General features: G+C 36.1%; 1 protein-coding gene across 5 annotated transcripts in view; it reads left to right on the forward strand.

Moving 5' to 3' along the window:
- The window catches only part of LOC136032922 (rapamycin-insensitive companion of mTOR-like), a 167492-nt gene that overhangs the window by 13970 nt on the left and 135646 nt on the right, over positions 1 to 17876 (forward strand). For all 5 annotated transcript variants that reach the window (XM_065713389.1, XM_065713386.1, XM_065713387.1 and 2 more), the window contains exons 3-6: positions 853 to 1012; positions 5010 to 5141; positions 13663 to 14106; positions 17094 to 17265. In XM_065713389.1, the coding sequence (XP_065569461.1) occupies positions 853 to 1012; positions 5010 to 5141; positions 13663 to 14106; positions 17094 to 17265 (908 nt within the window). The remainder of the gene's footprint in view (positions 1 to 852; positions 1013 to 5009; positions 5142 to 13662; positions 14107 to 17093; positions 17266 to 17876) is intronic.

Raw genomic sequence — 17876 nt, forward strand, 5'->3', positions numbered from 1 at the left:
TAGCTTCTGTGTCAGTCTTCTTGGATCTTTTGACTGGGCCTTGGGACCATAGGCTAGATTAATGTTCCTAGGATCGTCTGATTACAGAAATCTTATGACCTGAAAATTTAGAAAAAGTACAGTACAAGTCTAAAAGGTTTTGAACGAAGGACAATCTGCTGGTCTATATTTGACCTTCAACAGAAATAGTATTATAATGGAAATCATCAGTCCATTTTAATTTAGAAAATTGTGAGAGAAGCTATTTGTGTAATAATTTATATATATAATTAAATATTTATAGTTATAATATTTATAATAAAAATAGGTAATAATTAAATAATATTTTTTGGAAGGAGATTGTATAAATCATTTAGTTGAAATTTTTAGATTTTTACTCGTTTTGTATCTAGTGGGACTCGTATCGAAACGGATTTAAATGTCATTATTCATTGGAAAGGGGCAATTCTATCCCCTTTGGAGTTATTGTTCTATCCTTATGTCCGTTCACTCTATTCTGTCAACTCTACACATACCTAGCCTTTAGGTCTCATACGTATCTAGTATTCATTGGTAATGGAAAAAATTACAAGAAGCATTGAATCGATAAAAAACTTTATTTTAAATAAGAGATTCTTTTATAAAATAATTATTTATTTAGAAATAATGCATTTAGAAAATAAATTGATTTAGAGATGTATTTAGAAGATAATTTATTTTTATTTATATTCTTTTATTTAGAAAATTCTGAGAGATGCTATTTGGGTAATAAAATAGTTGCAATTAGGAGCATTCTTTTGTTTCTTATGTCTTTTTTTTAAAGAAGGAAACTTGTCAATCATTGATGATGAGTGGGAAATTACTTTCTTTTAGATATTCACAACATAATAGAAGACTGCCTGTATAAGCTTCGGAATGCAAAGGAGAATTCTTCACCTCAGTTTCTTGGTATCTTTTCTGTACTATCGACTTTGCCAAGACATTCTCAGTTCAGTGATTTAAATGATGACGAACTATGCAAAATCTATAATAGGTATTTATCTTTCTCATTTTAAGTGATTAGGGCATTATCTTTATTTAAACTCAGTGTTTGGACCAACTCATTTGAAAAGTTTCAAGAACTGTAGTTCCATGCATCTTTTTAGAAATGCTTTTAATCAGTTTGATTTTTTATTGTAAATATCTTATTTGGAAAACAGCTTAGATAACACTATGAGAAATTCTTTCAAAATATGATTATTAAATTCAATCGTTATGGGGAATCATATGAAATTGATCTATATTCCATTGTGCACACCAGTCCTGTAATGCACGCCTAAAACCGCATGCTTTAATTCCACATGTCATCTTAAACTTCGTTCTCATAGCTTACTGCACACATTTTCATTCGATTAGGTTTTTAAGAGACAAGAATATAAAAAAAAAAAACCGAATATTCCTGTTGATTGTGAGTTATAGAGGATGAAACAGATGTTTTTGTGAATTTTAGTATATGTGATAAATGTTCATATAAGTGTGATACTCATATATAGCCTGCTTTTGAACCTCTATGGCAATAAGTGTTTCACTAGGACAACTCCCCTTTCCCGTAATTACTTAAAAAACAACAACAAAATGAAATCGAAGCACAGAAACTAAATTGTAATTCTTCCACCCTCTTCAGGCCCTTGTGCAATAACCTTTTCCTTCTTAGATTTAAGCCTCCCAATCACTCCTATTAGTTAGTCAGTAACAAAGTTTGAGTCAGTAAGCAAAGTTTGAGAATTCAAATTCTGGTACTGAGGATCGATTTCAGAAGTTATTGGGGTTTCTTCCTAGAAATTTTCAAAAAAAGTAAATGTCACCAGCTAAATGGTTCAATAACTCCCTCTTCTTCCCAAGCCCCTCCGATGTCAAAATATAAATAAAGTCGTCTCTGAATTCATTTCAGACCGTTGATCGCCTTAGTGTTGAAATCTTGTATTACTGTGAAAATCCGTTGTTCAGGAAACATTGATGGAAATGAGACTTTGTTGCAGCCTTACAGAGCACTGTAGCAGATGATAAACTGCCAAATGCCAAAGATCTTCAGGATACTCCCATCAAGTAGACATTATATTCTAAGACTGAAGTCATTAGATATAGTGCCCTTGCAGACACACCCATTTAAGACCTATTTACTGGGTTATTAGGTGATACTGGAAATCCTACGCCACGATGCATGCATAACGAAGTTACTGTAAGCCAATGCCTGACTCCAATGGCTACATTTGCAGTAAATCGGTCCTTTTTTTGCTATATTCACAGCTCCAGGTACTTAATGGTACCTGGTATGCTGTCATTCTGCTCTTGTTCCGAAATCTCAAGGTTTAAATGTCTACTGAACCTTCTTTTGAAGAAGTCAACAGAGAGATTTGCAGGAATAATGTCCCAAGGAAGATCGGTCCAGATATAATTGCAACGCCGGATCGAGTTGTTCCTCAAGTAGGCTACTCGGTTCTTGGCGTGTCCTTCTTTAGATAAATGGATCGATTGATATGCCTTTGTGTCTTCCTTGATGGCTGGACAAAGGTAGGGGGGCAGTCCGAGAGAGCTCGTCTGTGGGAGTTGAATTCATATACTTTTTGAAAACAGGAATTGACACTACTTTAAACCTTTCTATTAGGGGCTGGTGCGAGTCATGTGGAGGCACAACACGCCCTATTTGCCCTATTCTGGACCTTGTGGAGTGGTGCCAATAGCATTTTCGGAGCACCAGCATATAATGAGCATCCATATTCAGCTGTGGGTGTGATGCTGGGTTTGTAGAGTGTGATAATTGAGCTGGATAGAAGAAAGTTTTTGCCGCTATGAGTGTTAGATTTGGATATTGACATGTTTATCTCTCTCGTCTTTTTTCGGCCAAAGAAAAGTATTCAAACTTTACAAAACTAGCCAATACACTTCCAAATAGTTGAAAAGTGGATACGCTGAAAAAATTTGCGGCTTATAATTTCGAACATCTCCATTAAAATACAAAAACACATTATTGACTCTACAAGGTGCAAAACAAATCTCTTACCAATTTGCTGCTAAGGAACAAAAATATTGCAAATTCCAGCTAAAAATCTATCGAAAGACTGGAGATTCTCACGCTAGATACCCTTATTAAAACTAGGACCTCACCCGGCGAGAATACTGTCGTAGTCTACAGAAAAAAATGCGCATGAAATACTAAAATGACTAAGGTCTCTAGTGAGTCTGCTTCATCACTTCCTTTTGGTAATTACTTTGGTCTGAGAACAATTGGCTTCATAGAATACTTGCTACTAGTTGGACTGATAGAGTACATGATTCCCAGATCAGGTGTCATACCAAGAAAACACAAATGACTGACGAAGTTCGTTTAAGAAAGTGGCGATTCTGGTGTCACGTAAGTTGAGTAAGACAAGGACGACTTGCGTTTGACGTTTGATTCTGGACTCCTCTAGGTCTTTAGAAGAATGTTAGACAATGAAGTACGACTGGCTAATCCTTTGAAGACGAGGCAAGAGTTCTACGAATATCTATCAAAGAGCTACGATCTTTGGAATTAGATTGTCCGAGATGGAAGTCAACTGTTCTTTTCCTAAACGCTTTTAAAAGCACCTGTGGATTGGACGATACCCAAAATTGCAATCTATAAACAAAACACATTAAACGAAATAGAAACAGATTTCTCATCGCTCCTGGCCAAACACAACATGGCCACCTTTTTAAGTGGCTTTAAAGATATAAACTTCGAAAATATGTCGAATTTGGTCTGTTTGAATAATATTGAAATTGTATATCTTCCAAGAACCTTATCTCACCGCAAAAATTGGCTTCTTATTGCCCATTACATTAATTTGAGTGAAAGATTTGTTTACTGAGAGAAATAATGATGTTGTTGTTATTCTGGTAAAAAATACCATTACAACTTGTGATATAATGTTCCCAAGTGTTAATATGGCTGATTTGGCTGGCTGATTCTCAGTTCATAATTGTGTTTCTAGAACCATGGTAGTAGTGTAGGAGCTTCTGTTTTTTTTTTTCAATTATCTGGTTAAACTGGTTCTCAATCTTCGAAGAAAACTGCACATTAAAATCAGCAATATCCAGACTGATCATTTTCAAATTCTTTTTTCAGTTGATATACCTGCTACTACAAACTATTTGATCAGAATATTTTTATTTAAACACAAATATAGATACAGACTTAAAGAAACACTGCACTTGTCTAGTGGTAAACTTATGTGCTTCCAATTAAACAATGCTAAAAATTAAAGCAACCTTACTAACCAACTTGTCAAAAATATAGATTATCAACCCTCAAGTCAAATCTTTCCTTCAAAAGACTATTGTAGCAAAAATAATTCAGAAATACTGAAGTTGAAATGTTCAAGCGTCTGGATATGGAGGCTATTGCCCTAACTATTTAAGAAGTCGCATGAAGATTCATTCAATCTCTAATTGACATCGGAAAAAAAGGAAACTGTCGATCGAAAAACCAAAAAAGATTCCAATAAAACCTGAGTAAATTTGTTTTTGCTTTATATCTTAATGCTTTGCAGACTTCTGTGGGAGATAAAAAGTCCTCTTGCTCTAGGTTCACACTGGACGATTTATATGTCGTGACAATTTAGATGCCAAATTCTTTGGTGTTCAAACCTTGAGTTGGACAAATCTTTTTAGATTAAAAAAAATTCGAATGATTTTATCATTATCAGCTTGAGTTTTATGATCACTCTTAATTTCAACTGAAAATTAGAACCTGTGGAAAGGTCTAGTTTGGGACGTTCTATTGCTTGGGATGGCTATCTAGAATTTTATCTACTTTAAACAAAAATTAATGAAGGTTCTCTCAGGCTGAAAAACAGTTTTTACAGACTGTTACACCCTCCCGATGTCCGAACTTATCATGTAAAATAATTTTGACTTCCTGAATTTGTTATACAAGACAAATTTTGACTTTTCAAATTCAGACAACAATCAAAATGCTGTATAATCTATATGTTTCTAATAAGTAGTTCAATTAATGTTTAATTTTTCAGGGTTGCCCTTGTCTTGTTGCATAAGACTCGAACTGTCCGAATATGTGCCCTGCGTCTTTTGCGAAGCCTTCTTAGGAGCCCAGAACACGCCAACACAGCTGTTAATGGTTTTCTACCTATGTTCCTTACCAGGTAAGAAACAAATTAGAATACTCTTAACTCGTAGTCAGTCGCGTACGAAGGAGAGGGGAGCATTTGGCCTGGTCGCTCAGAATCTTAAGATTTCTACGGTTCTCTCGTTAACTTGCTATAATTTTATGTAAAACCATGTTTTTACTCTTCTGGGAATTCGCTACCCTCTTTCTCCCTAAGGAATCCTTGCGTTCCTGCCTTTTCTCAGGGCTCGATATGTTATAGAGATTCTTCATAAATTTGAATATTTGCCATATTTTAACGTTTGTGAACCTGTGTTGGATGATTGTTTTACATTTTTAAAGTTTTTTTTTTCATTTTAGACTAAAAAAATAGCTAGGATACTAAAAACGAGAATTTCCACGGGCTTAATAGTTTTGCTGCCTGACCAAGAATGATCCAGTCTTGTCCAGCTAAAGCTAACCTGAAGGCAATTGGATTATAGATATCACTTTTAGGACGTCTGAATTTTTGGGCCTCATTCCTTGGAGGTAGGGCAAGGGAATTTCTTCAAAAATGCACAAACAGACGAATCGTATGCAAATTGCAGTATTTTGCAAAAAAGGCTGTAACATTCTTGGGGAAGAGTCCTGAACTAGGAGTACTCCTTGATACGAGCCTAACGTGTAGCATTTTTACATTTGCACCTTTTCTGAATTGTCAGTAGCAAAAAAGTTAAAGATAGCACAAAAAGAGAAATAATACCCAACAAATTCTAGATATAAATACAGACAGGCGTGAGATGGCTCATTTCCCAAAAGATTGATTCGAAGGACCCTTCCACCCCCTTTCCATGAAAAACTTTTAAGTAATCTTTTAGATTGCGAATGTTCCATTATATTCATCTCAAGATGCCCTTCCCCGAAGCTCCAGGCCCCTTGTAAGAACTTCGTGATGTTTCCCGTCTTTTGATCATTGCTACAGAGCCATTAGTAGCAAATTTGGTCTACTCTAAGGGAACGCAAACCTACAAATACAAAAACTTAAAATATGCATGTCTAAGGGAAAAATAAGACTGTGCCTATGTTTTTACAGGCAGACAGCCAGCTAAGAAGGAAAAAGTAGGGGTTGTAAATTTGAATCGCAACTTTTTGCACACGATATCTTCCAGGATATAAGATGCAGACATTTCCATTAATCATATATTCAGGGTCATCTTTGCTTTAATTTACGCTTGCTCACCGTGTTTTCAAACTGCCTGAAATATTATTTTTCATGCGTGTTTTTGTGTTTCAGGTGCTTGTGTCTCTCAATTTCAGAAATAGATGTGTAGTTGTAAAATTCGAGAACTTTGTGGAAACTTTTAGAATGTGCTCGGCTATTCATGAAATTGAGAAAGACGCAAATATTTCAAACACGGAAACAAAAAGTGGTTAATACTATTCTAGTCCTGTGGTGGCGCAGTGGATTTGACCTTAGCTTGGTAATACGGGACCCAGAGATCGAATCACGCTGCAGGAATGCACTGCAGGGCCGACGCAGGGACCTTAGTAGTCAAGAAGCGTCGTTAATTCTTAAATAATAATAATAATACTGTTCTAGTCCTGTGGTGGCGCAGTGGATTTGACCTTAGCTTGGTAATACAGGACCCAGAGATCGAATCACGCTGCAGGAATGCACTGCAGGGCCGACGCAGGGACCTTAGTAGTCAAGAAGCGTCTTTAATTCTTAAATAATACTATTCTAAAACATCAAAGAAAACGACTGAAAATCTTACTAATATACAGTATGGGTTTTGTTATTATAATGTTGAGAAGTTTTTGTATGGCCTAGGGCTGTATCTGACCCTATTAAGTGAGGAGTGAGGTTGCGTAATATCTGCAGTAAGGACCATGTTTTTGAAAGAATTTTGAATGGGTCGAACGGTATACTCTTTTGTTATGATAGTGTTTCCTTCAGTGGATAATTTTGCAGGATTTTCAGAATGGAACTTCAAATGTTTAAAATGGTTCAGAACCTAATGCATCATTTGAAATTTCAGAAAAAGCCTTCAAATGCAATACAAAACTGCAAAAGACTAAAACTCTATAATCATTTTGAATTAAGAAATGTGCAAGTTTTATGTTATGTTTTTTTTTTTCTTCATCTCGGCTCATATCTACGAACCTCTTCTCCAAGAACGGTTGTTAAAGGAAATCAGTAATCATTTCCAACTAAATTTTTTTGGTTCAAGTTCATTTATCTATTAATCACACATACATGTATATATATGACATAGGCCCATGGGGAGACAAGCTCGAAAAACTAGGCACTAGATAAAGATACAATAACAACATACACTACAATACAAAGATAAACATGACGGCAAATATACAATAACACAACAATAATATGAAAGTAGCAGCTAGCCCAGGATCTTTCAATACTATTGAAGAAATTGAAAGTTTCAATATTATTAAATATAAATTAATACAGGAAGATAGCTGAGAGTCTCATAATCACCCAGAGCAACAAACTATACAAATAACTTTACCTTGCTAAAAAGATACTTAATTAAAAATAATCCTGAACTAAATGAAATTTAAGTTTCCTTTTTATTAAATGGATATAGGAAAATTTATCAATAAGAGCCATGTGAACATCCCAGCACCGAACTATGGTATTGTTGAAACACATTTGTCAGTAAAATTGTGCGTAATAATTTTTTGTAAGGATGATGGAAACAATAGTTTACGAATTCCAAGGAGCTCAACGTCAATAAAGAAAAGAAGAGACACTGCCTAAGAGGTCATACATTAGTATAACCCGACCTGCCAGAAATGAATTCAACTTAGCCAAATCGACTTGAGAATCTTAAAATCCTGCCTTTCTTTAGGATTTAATTTAGTGAGTTTTTGGCAAAGAGATCATGGCTGCAGCAGAAGCTACAACTTATTAAAGGGTGAACCACGGCCCGTTTTTACTTCTACTTAAGAAGAGGTAGAGGCGGTTAAGTTCAACTTGGCGCCACCCATTGTCGACGTTTCAGTTGCCTAGTCTTTTTTTTTTTTTTTTTACTGAGATAGACATCAAGCCTGAGCTGGGATCGAACCCAGGGACCTGCATGGGCAAGCAGGGATCAATCTACTGCGCCACAGAAGGATTACGCTTTCCCATTATAATTGGAAGTTTAAAGTACGTTTACTGAGAACATTTTTAGTGAAAAAAAAAAATTCCCAATGGACTTAGAAATTGGGAAATATCATTCAGAAATAATTGCTACTATTTATATTCAACGGTAATATTTTGTAATTATTGGAAAATATTTTTAAGAATTTCAAAACAGAGCTTGGGATCTGTTATGACGTCATGGGAAACATGACGTCAAATCGTAATACAAAGTGCAATGTGGAAATCGCCATCGTTGAAAACTCTTAGCTGGAGAAAAATAGCCCCTCACTTCGAACAACCAGGAAAATCCCTTTTTTTTTGCACAGGAATTCAGTAAGCCTTGTTAGTAAAAAAAATTGATATCTTGTTGAAATACATTTGTCAGTAAAATTGTGTCTAAAAATTTTCGTTAGGAAGGCGCAAACGCTAGTTTATGAATTCCCTGTTAATGCCTTTAAAGAAAAGCAGAAATACTGAAGATTTTATTAATTGGCATAATTTTGCCCTGTTATGGACGGCTCAGACGGCGTTCGTAAGGTTCGTAAAGTCGTTCGCAAAGTGTGTTTCCGTAAAGTTTTCACCGCTCATATGAGCCTTGTACTTGTTCTCGTTCCCCCTGCTTTGAAGGAATGAACGAGCAATAGTTGCGTTTTTGCAGATACTATAGTATCTTATATGTGGTCTAAAGTCCAACCAAACAACAAAAGTAGTGTTCAACTCACCTGTAAACTGATCACCAAACTGATGGTACATAACAATGCTGATCTCTTTGAATATGTTTTCAATACAGATGTTGTCTTTGTGTTATTCTTGAGAAGACTAGTATATGACAGGCTTTTCTTGGACTAGAGAAATCAGAATATATCTTCAGTTTCCTGATTCCACATTTCCAAATCTGTTTAAAAGTTTTGCTCTGGAACTCTTTCCCTATTGGCCAACTTTATGAACTTTACGAGAAAAGTTGACTAAAGTTTTACTTTAATGCTTGCTCACGTAAAGGCTTACGGAAGGTTAACGAAGCAACTTTACGAACTTTGCGAACGACTTTACGATCTTTACGAATGCCGTCTGAGCCGTCCATTAGAAATGAACGTAATTTGTCCAAACCTACTGGAGAATCTTGAAATCCTGTCTTTCTGAAGAATTTTGGTGAATTGTAGTTTTTTCTTGTATTATTTTGCTAGGAATTTTTTTTTGCTCTCTTTCCAATATTTTTTTTTTTTTTTGCACTCTTTCCAATATACTATTTGGAAAGGAGCATAATAAGCGTGGTTGTAAAGTGAATGAGTGCACTTTTAGGAATAATATAAGCAAGTATTTGTTACTTTTAAAGTAGATTTCAGAGTTTTGGTAACTATTTCGTAGTGGCAAAATAATAAGGAACAAGATTTCACTTTAAGGGTCCGTTTAAGGGCTCAAAATAAAACTTGTGATGGAAGCGTTCAGTATATTTGGAAAGAAGATAAAAAGAAACATCGAGCGATGCATTTACTTTTTACCTTGCAAAGTAAAGTAAAAACTAAATTTACCAGAATTTAATCTAGAAAGTATTTGGAAAAGAGACGAGATAAACAAAATTAGTACTCGATTCTCAAACAAATGCTTGGTCGTTTTTTTGTCACTGAATAATTTTGTGCTAAGTACTCTGCGAATAATAAGTTACGAATATGTATATTTTATAAATAGTCATAATGTTTTTACTGCAATAATATTATTATAATGTAACATGCTGTTGTAATATTTATAGTAGCAAAATCATGTAAAAACTATAAATTTACCAGAATTTAACCTAGGAAATATTTGGCTAATCGATTTGTAATCGATTCTCGAATAAGTGCTTAGTCGTTTTTTTTTCTTTGAATGATTTTGTGCCAAGTGCTTTGCAAAGAATAAGTTAGTAATATATATTTTTTATAAATAGTCTTTATTTCCAGTTTTCATGGTGTAGCGGTTATCACGTCTGCCTATCACGCAGAAGGTCCCCAGTTTGGTCCTAGGTGGAAACAACTTTTTTTTTAATTATTCATATTTTTAAGGCTTATGACATTGACAATAGACATTGCCGTATGACATGGACAAGCTTTTGTGGTTTCTTCGCTACTTCAGTGTTAGGAAACAAACATTCAAGAATGAACGGAACATGTATCTTGGCAAGGGATGGGGCAAGCTTCGTAGAAACACTATGATTTTTTTTGCACACTTTCTTATACTTGCCTGTTTTTGTTTCCACCTGTTATTGCCGTATTTTCGAAAATGAATCATCCTTCACCTGAAAAAAGTCCGCTCTTTAGTCTTTACAATAGTCAGATACTTTCTTAGAAAAATAGACTTTGCTTTGCCTGGATTCCAGTCACCCTAGACATTCGTCCATTGAATTTGTTGCCTGGTCTATGAGATTTAAGGGGAATGGGAACTCCCTGGAAGGGTGTGAAGAGAGAGGCTTTGAATAGATTAGGACGGAGGCAGAGCTTGTGCAGTTGTGTCAGCCTCAGGTGGCTTGGTGTTATGGTGTAGTAGTAGTAGTATTAATCTGCAAGTGAAATGACATCCTCAGGGGCAGTTCGAACCCTTTATTCTTGTGACTTCTATTGCAGATTTTCATAGAAACCTTGAGACTAGTGGTATCAGCTATTGTCTTTATACGGTATAACCCAATGTGCTGCCTTTATTTTTTCACTATTTGGATAAGTCTTTTGCCTAAAGGAAGAAAAAGGAAATAAACATAATACAATACTTATTAGAGTGCCCACATTCGGGGGCACCTAGTTAAAGACGTAGTGTCTATATATTATTTTTGTCATATCGAATGGGTGGTCGTAGAAGCTTAGGAAGCCTCATTCGATTGGGAATTGAAAGTTCTAGTGTCACAGGCATACAAGAGTAAGTAAGTAATGAGATTAACGACGCTTCTTGACTGCTAAGATTCCTATGTTGGCACTGCAGTGTGGCACTACAACTAGGTTCCATCTCCAGGTCTCGTATTACCAAGTTAAGGTCAAACCCACAGCACCACCACAGGACACAGACATACAAGATGATAAAGGATGTGTGGATTTTGAAGAGATGAAAAAATGTATTTACCTGAAAATCCAAATGGTAAAAATCCAATCAAAATGACTAAAGTGAAAAGAGATCTTAGGGCAAACAAAATTAGCCAGTAGACATTCCGCTTAATTGGGAGCGGGAGCCTTGAAATGAAACACGTAAAGCAGTGATCAACTCATCATCATATGCATTTTTCTGTGCCGTGGACACAGGACGTCACATAAAAGCATATGAAACTTATGGAAGCAGAAATAGAAAAAAAAAATCATCAGTTAAGCTAGCATTGCGAGGCAAATTATTGAAAAACCGCGGGGATTCATCGTATGTAACTTTCCGATTACGCTACTTTTAAGATTTTTATGATCTACATCGTAAGATTCTGTAAAAAACGTCAGATCTAAAAATATTAATACAATAAGAACGAAGCGGAAAATTTGTTCTTTTGAAACGAAGAAATCTTTCACTTATTCAGTAAAAATTGGTTCTTGTTAGCTGATTTCCATCTAGGCTAAACAATTGGTTGTCCTGTCCAAATAATATTCTCTGGACTGTAGCAAAACTTATGCAGAAAAAAAAAGAATTAAAATTAACAGTTTATTTAAAGACTTCAAAAACTTTAATTTCAAATGCACATAGTCTGATTTGATACATTAAAATCCAAGACTTATTTATCATCCAAAGTTCTAGTGCCTATGAGTTTTGAAAATATATAACTCCGATTCAAAATAGCATGCTAAACATTAAAAGTTCCTGAAATCCGAGCCAAGTTACAGGCATTTTTTAAATAGACGACGACAAACTGGCCGGAATGTGCCTTTCAGAAATTGGAAATGTAGACTGATGCACAAAAGAACAAAATTCTGAGAAATGTTTAATTTGAATTTGTCAAATAAAGAGATATTTAAGGACCAATCCGGTAAGTTTTTTAGGTATGTTATTTAAGGCTAGTTAGGTATATTTTAACTTCAAAAAAGCTATTTCAATGTCTGGAAAAAGCGTAATTAAAACTAGATTGCATCATGATTCGAATTTCTCTACGGCAGCCGGTTGTGACGATGCCCAATGAGAAAAATGTCCTTATGTGTGAATATTCGGATCGCTTGTGTCTTTGGATGAGGGCAAAAATATTTATATCGCCATCATAACAACAGCAGTCCGTTGTCGCTCTGTTTTAAGATAGATAAACAAAGTAGTTTTTTTTATCGTTTTATAAAAATTACTATATGATGGAAAACCAGAAAATTCGCTTTTTATCAGACATACCAGCTGGGATTCACATAGTGACTTTGCTTGGTCAGTTTCGGTTGGCAAAACCTACCGTGCTCTGTCAGGACTTTAGCTTAACATTTTTTTTCAAACGCTGGAGATTCTGTATAGCATCTACTACTGAAAAAAACAGCAAATAATGGATGTCTAAAAATTTGTTGCTCCATGATCCAAGTTTAGTAATTGCAATTTCAGAAATTAATTTCGTTTCATTATACCATGTGTAACTACTAAAGTTTTACTGTTTAACAAAAAGAGTGGAAACATTATAGGTTAGTGACTTTCCTCTGGTGTACCTAACTCGATAAGACATCGTTATTTTCTATTTCTGTAAGATATTCTACTATTTTTTTTTGCACTTCAATTTTATTAAATGGAATATTATCTTCTGTGGCGTAGGACGTTGTTATGATTTATCTTTTATTTAATATTCCAACTCATGTCACGACCTGGCTTTCCGCAGTTATTCCGTGGATATTGAATTGATCACCTTACGCTAGACCTTCGTTTTCTTCTGCCTCCAAAGGCACCCAGGTTATCCAGAAAGAGCTGCCAGTCATCCCCCATATTTAGTGCTGCCCAAATGTCTTCCCACTGGGGCTCGACTGTCATTTCGAAGTGCTAGATGCCCCTCTGGTAGGTGCTAAGCGCATTTTTGGACTTTCTCTTCTTTTCTGGGGGGGGGGGGTCTGTCGTCCGCCATAAAGATAAAATCCCCCATTGACACCATTTTCACTGACTCAGGATACCGCGTTATTAGGGGCTGCTGCGAGATAAGGCGAACTCACTGATTGTTAGCGTGGTCTCTCAAGTTCTATTCAATATCCTGTGAAGACATTTGCTCTGGAAAGCAGGAATCCTTTTTTCCTGCTCTTTGTTTGGTTCCAGTACACCTCTATGAAGGAGATCTGAATTTATTGCGCAACTATACTGAAGGGTTTGGCTGATCAATGACTGTTTTTCCCTTCTTCTAGTTAATATTCACTATGGTGTTAATAAAAGGGGTGGTTCTGTATTCTTTTGAAACGTTCTTGTGCTATTAATTTTTGTTTTCTTGGATCGCGATATTACTTTCTCATTTTCTAATATCCCTACTAAATGAATTATGTTGATTTTTCAGGTATGTTGATTTGTCTGTAAGCTCCTCAAGCGAAAGAGGGCATGCATTGCGTTTGGTACGTCGAATTCTATATCTCCTTCCGAACAAATTCCCTTTAAGCATTGCTGCAGCTTTGGCAACATTGGCAGCAGAAGGAAATTGTTTCCTTGAGGGAAAAAATCAAAAGAAGGATCAATTATGGCGTGTCTCCCTGGCCGTCTTACAAGAGTTGGCTGTTTTGTCACCAGATGTTTTTGTCAATGCTGGTGGTGTTCGAGCTGCTATAATGGCAATTAGTGAGTTAAACGAAGCAAGAGCTATAGAGGCTGTATTGCTGTCAGTGTTGAACTTGTATGATGTACCTTATTTACGAGATCGAATGCATTTTAAAGTGGAACAGCTGTGTGCTCCATTTACTGAGTTCTTTTTCTCACCCCTTGTGATCCACCCAGATAAGGAGAAACAGTAAGTTTTTGCGTTTTTATCTAAATAGAGCCTTTTGCAAGTAAGCTACTTCTTTACTGCGCCCAGGGACTTGCTTGAATAAATCCATAAGGGAAGTCTGGATCTTCAAAACAATAGATGAGATAGAAATGGGAGTTGGAAACAGAATAAAAATTTATCAAAGCTTGTATTTTGCAAAAAGCCATCTCCTTGATGAGTTCTTGTTTTGGGGCGAAAGAGTTCTTTTTTTTATGGCACTTGGTATTTATCAAGTGGCATGTAGGGACCGCTAATTCTGTGGGTCTGTTGGTTGGTCTGTCTGTCTGCCGGTCTGTCTGTCCTGGTTTTGCTAGTTTAGGCACTTCCAGATAAGCTAGGACGATGAGATTTGGCAGGCGTACCAGGGACCAGACCAGATTAAATTAGTAATAGTCGTTTCCCCGATTCGACCATATGGGGGGAGTTGGGGACGGTTATTTTGGAAAAATTAGAAAAAATTAGGTATTTTTGACTTACGAACAGGTGATCGGATCTTAATGAAATTTGATATTTAGAAGGAACTCGTAGCTCAGAGCTCTTATTTTAAATCCCGACCGGATCCATTGTTATCGGGGGGGGGATCTTGGAAAACGCTTAGAGTGGAAAGATCAGGATAAAACTGGGTGGGAAGAATAAGCACAAGTCCTAGATACGTGATTGACATAGCCGGACTGGATCCGCTCTCTTTGGGGCAGTTGGAGGGGGTGTTAATTCGGAAAAATTAGAAAATTCGGGTGATCGGACCTTAATGAAATTTGATATTTAGAAGGATATCGTATCTCACTGCTCTTATTTAAATCCTGATCGGATCCGGTGACATTGGGAGGAGTTGGAGGGGGGAACCTAAAATCTTGGAAAACGCTTAGAGTGGAGGAATCGGGATGAAACTTAGTGGGAAAAATAAGCTCAAGTCCTTAAAGCGTAATTGACACAACCGGAACGTATTCGCCCTCTTTGGGAGAGTTGGGGGAGGGTTAATTCTGAAAAACTAGAAAAAATGAGGTATTTTTAGTTTACGAAGGAGTGATCAGATCTGAATAAAATTTCTTATTTAGAAGGACCTTGTAACTCAAATTTCTTATTTTAAATCCTTACCGGATCCAGTGTCAATGGGGGAGGTGGGGGGGGGAGCGGGAAATCTTGTAAAACGCTTAGAGTGGAGAGATCAGGATGAAACTTGGTGCGAAGAATAAGCACGAGTCCTAGATACATGATTGACATAATCGGACTGAATCTGCTTTCTATGGGGGAGATGGAAGGGGTGTTAATTCGGAAAAATCTGAAAAATTGAGGTATTTTTAACTTACGAGTGGGTGATCGGATCTTAATGAATTTTTATATTTAGAAGGAGTTCGTTTCTCAAAGCTCTTATTTAAAATTCCAACCGGCATTAAGCCTTTGATGTTCTTTTTAAATTCATCTATTGATTCTTAGAATTTTGCTAGAGCTAATGTCGTATGAGCTCTTGGCTCTTCCGACCTCGTCACAAGTGCCATATGAGCTCTTAGCTTGTTTTTTTGGATTTTTTGTGCCCATTTTTGGATCATGGGAAAACAGTTGCAGTGGAAGTATCACAGAATATTTTGATCTTACTGTACCTTAATTATAAAATGACTTCTTTTTCATAAAGGTAAAAGTCTTCCACTGAAAAGCAAATGAGTCACATTAGAGTTCACTTCCATCAGCTCTTACAGCTTTCTTAATTATAGAAAGTAGTTATGGAAAGCCTCTATTCAAGGATGAGACTTGAAGGACGTCAATTCTACACTGATAGCAGGCATGCGATGACCTCTTTGATAATGGCGCCAGAAGTATTGAGGAGTCAGAGGGATCAGAGTGTACTCTAATACCTGGACTGCTCTCATTTCTTGGTTTAAATGCTTTTTTCTGAGGCTTCAGGATGCTTTTCCATAGTACGAAGCTATGCCACATTTTGAAAAAAAAAATCACTGTTAACCCTCAATCATGCTCTGTTAGAATAGAATGAATAGCAAGAATTAGGCCTCTAATTATTTCTGTCTCTGTGTTAACACCTCATATATTCTACTGCTACTACTATAAAGTCACCTTCCGTTGTTTCTTGAACCATTTTTTTCTGAATAATGCATCAATCTTTAATTTGATATGAACACCTTACATCAAGAATGCCTAGATCTAATAAAACCAGCCATTTTTGAAACTCAACTTCGAAAGAAGCTTTGATAGAAATAAAATTATTTATTTTGATCCCTGCCCTGTTGGCTAGTGTAGAACGTTATTTATCACCTAGTTTGTAAATTTAAAATGTCATGAGTCTCCTGCCTGATTCGATCTCGTACGTCTTTTTGAGAGCCCTTGGGGATGTAATCCTTTATTATCTTGAAAGCTAGAGTAGGGGCTTATTTTAAGTCCGAATCGTGTTCCTGTTTTCTACATCTTTGCAGTAGACCGCAATAGCACGTATTTCCAATCAAGCATGGGTTTTTGATTCCTCAAATTCCAATGATAGAATGGAGCTTGAGGGAAAATGACGATTTTAGCACAGAACAAGTAGATTGTATTAAGTTTCTAGAAAGGGAGGCTATGTTTCTCATTTTAAATGCTTTATTGTAATTTTTTTTTAATTCTTTATTTGTTTATTGATCAATTAGGCGTATTGGATTGATTTATCGTTCAGTATTATTTTGTGTCTTCCATTTTCTATCTAAAGTAAGAGTAAGGTACTTTTGGCAAGATATTAGAACATTATTTTCAAGATAGGACATTAAAGATAGGAGAACATATTTTAGCCTATTAGGGACAAGTATAGAAGATTTGAAAGTATTGAACTGTTAACATTTTTATGGAGGTTTTTGTTTAAGTCTTCTATTTAGAGTTAAAGAGCAATTACTTCTTAGTTTTTCAGTCCTTTAATGTGTGTCCTGATTTTGCCTCATTTGGCTTTATTTTGTCTCTTCTTTGGTTAATTCTCCTTCCTGTGCTTTTTAAAGGGCCGTTCCTGAATGGAGGGACCGGAAAAAAACGACAAGTCTACAGGCCATTCTGACCCTAATCCGCTCTTGGCCTGGTCTTTTGGCTTTTGGTTCACCTGGCCTCTTTGAAAAAGGAGGCCATTTTTCTTCTTTGGTACAGGCCCTGAAGATACCCAATCTGGATACAAGAGTAAGTTTGACTGAGATTATGATTCTTTTTTATTATCCTATTATTGAAAGAATTTTGTGAAAGATACACAAAGTTCCTTGCACAAAGGCGTATCAGCAAGAGCTTATTACCTACTATGCTAGCATAAACTATGGTGGATGGACCCGCAAACTTGATTTGCCGAAATATGTTTTTTCTGATATAATAATTTTTATTCTAGCAAAGAGTAAAACTGTTTGAAAATTTATACTCTTGAATAATTCAGTTAGCTTAAAATGAGTACCTTTCTTTCACTAAACCCACGGTGCCACGGTCCTGTGACGTGTGGCAGTGACTTTGACCAATGGTTCAAAGCTGCAGAGCAATACAAGTGACTATTGGCTTAGCATCGAACTTCCTAAAGGTGGATCAAATCTCCTAGCCTACCAATTGAATTGAGATCCAATAGAGCCTTCTTTAGGATGTAGATAATAAGTATGTAGCCCTTTTCTCACAATGGTCTGTTCTCGCACACGTACTCAAAACCATAACCGTAAGCTTTCAACAAGTTTTATCCTATAGATTCTGGGAGCCCTTTAGCAAATTAAGCAAATGAAAATAGATATTGACCCCCCACAAAGCCTGGAACGGAT

This window comes from Artemia franciscana, chromosome 11 (genome assembly GCF_032884065.1).
Source record: "Artemia franciscana chromosome 11, ASM3288406v1, whole genome shotgun sequence".
In the NCBI taxonomy this organism is placed as follows: Eukaryota; Metazoa; Arthropoda; class Branchiopoda; order Anostraca; family Artemiidae; genus Artemia; species Artemia franciscana.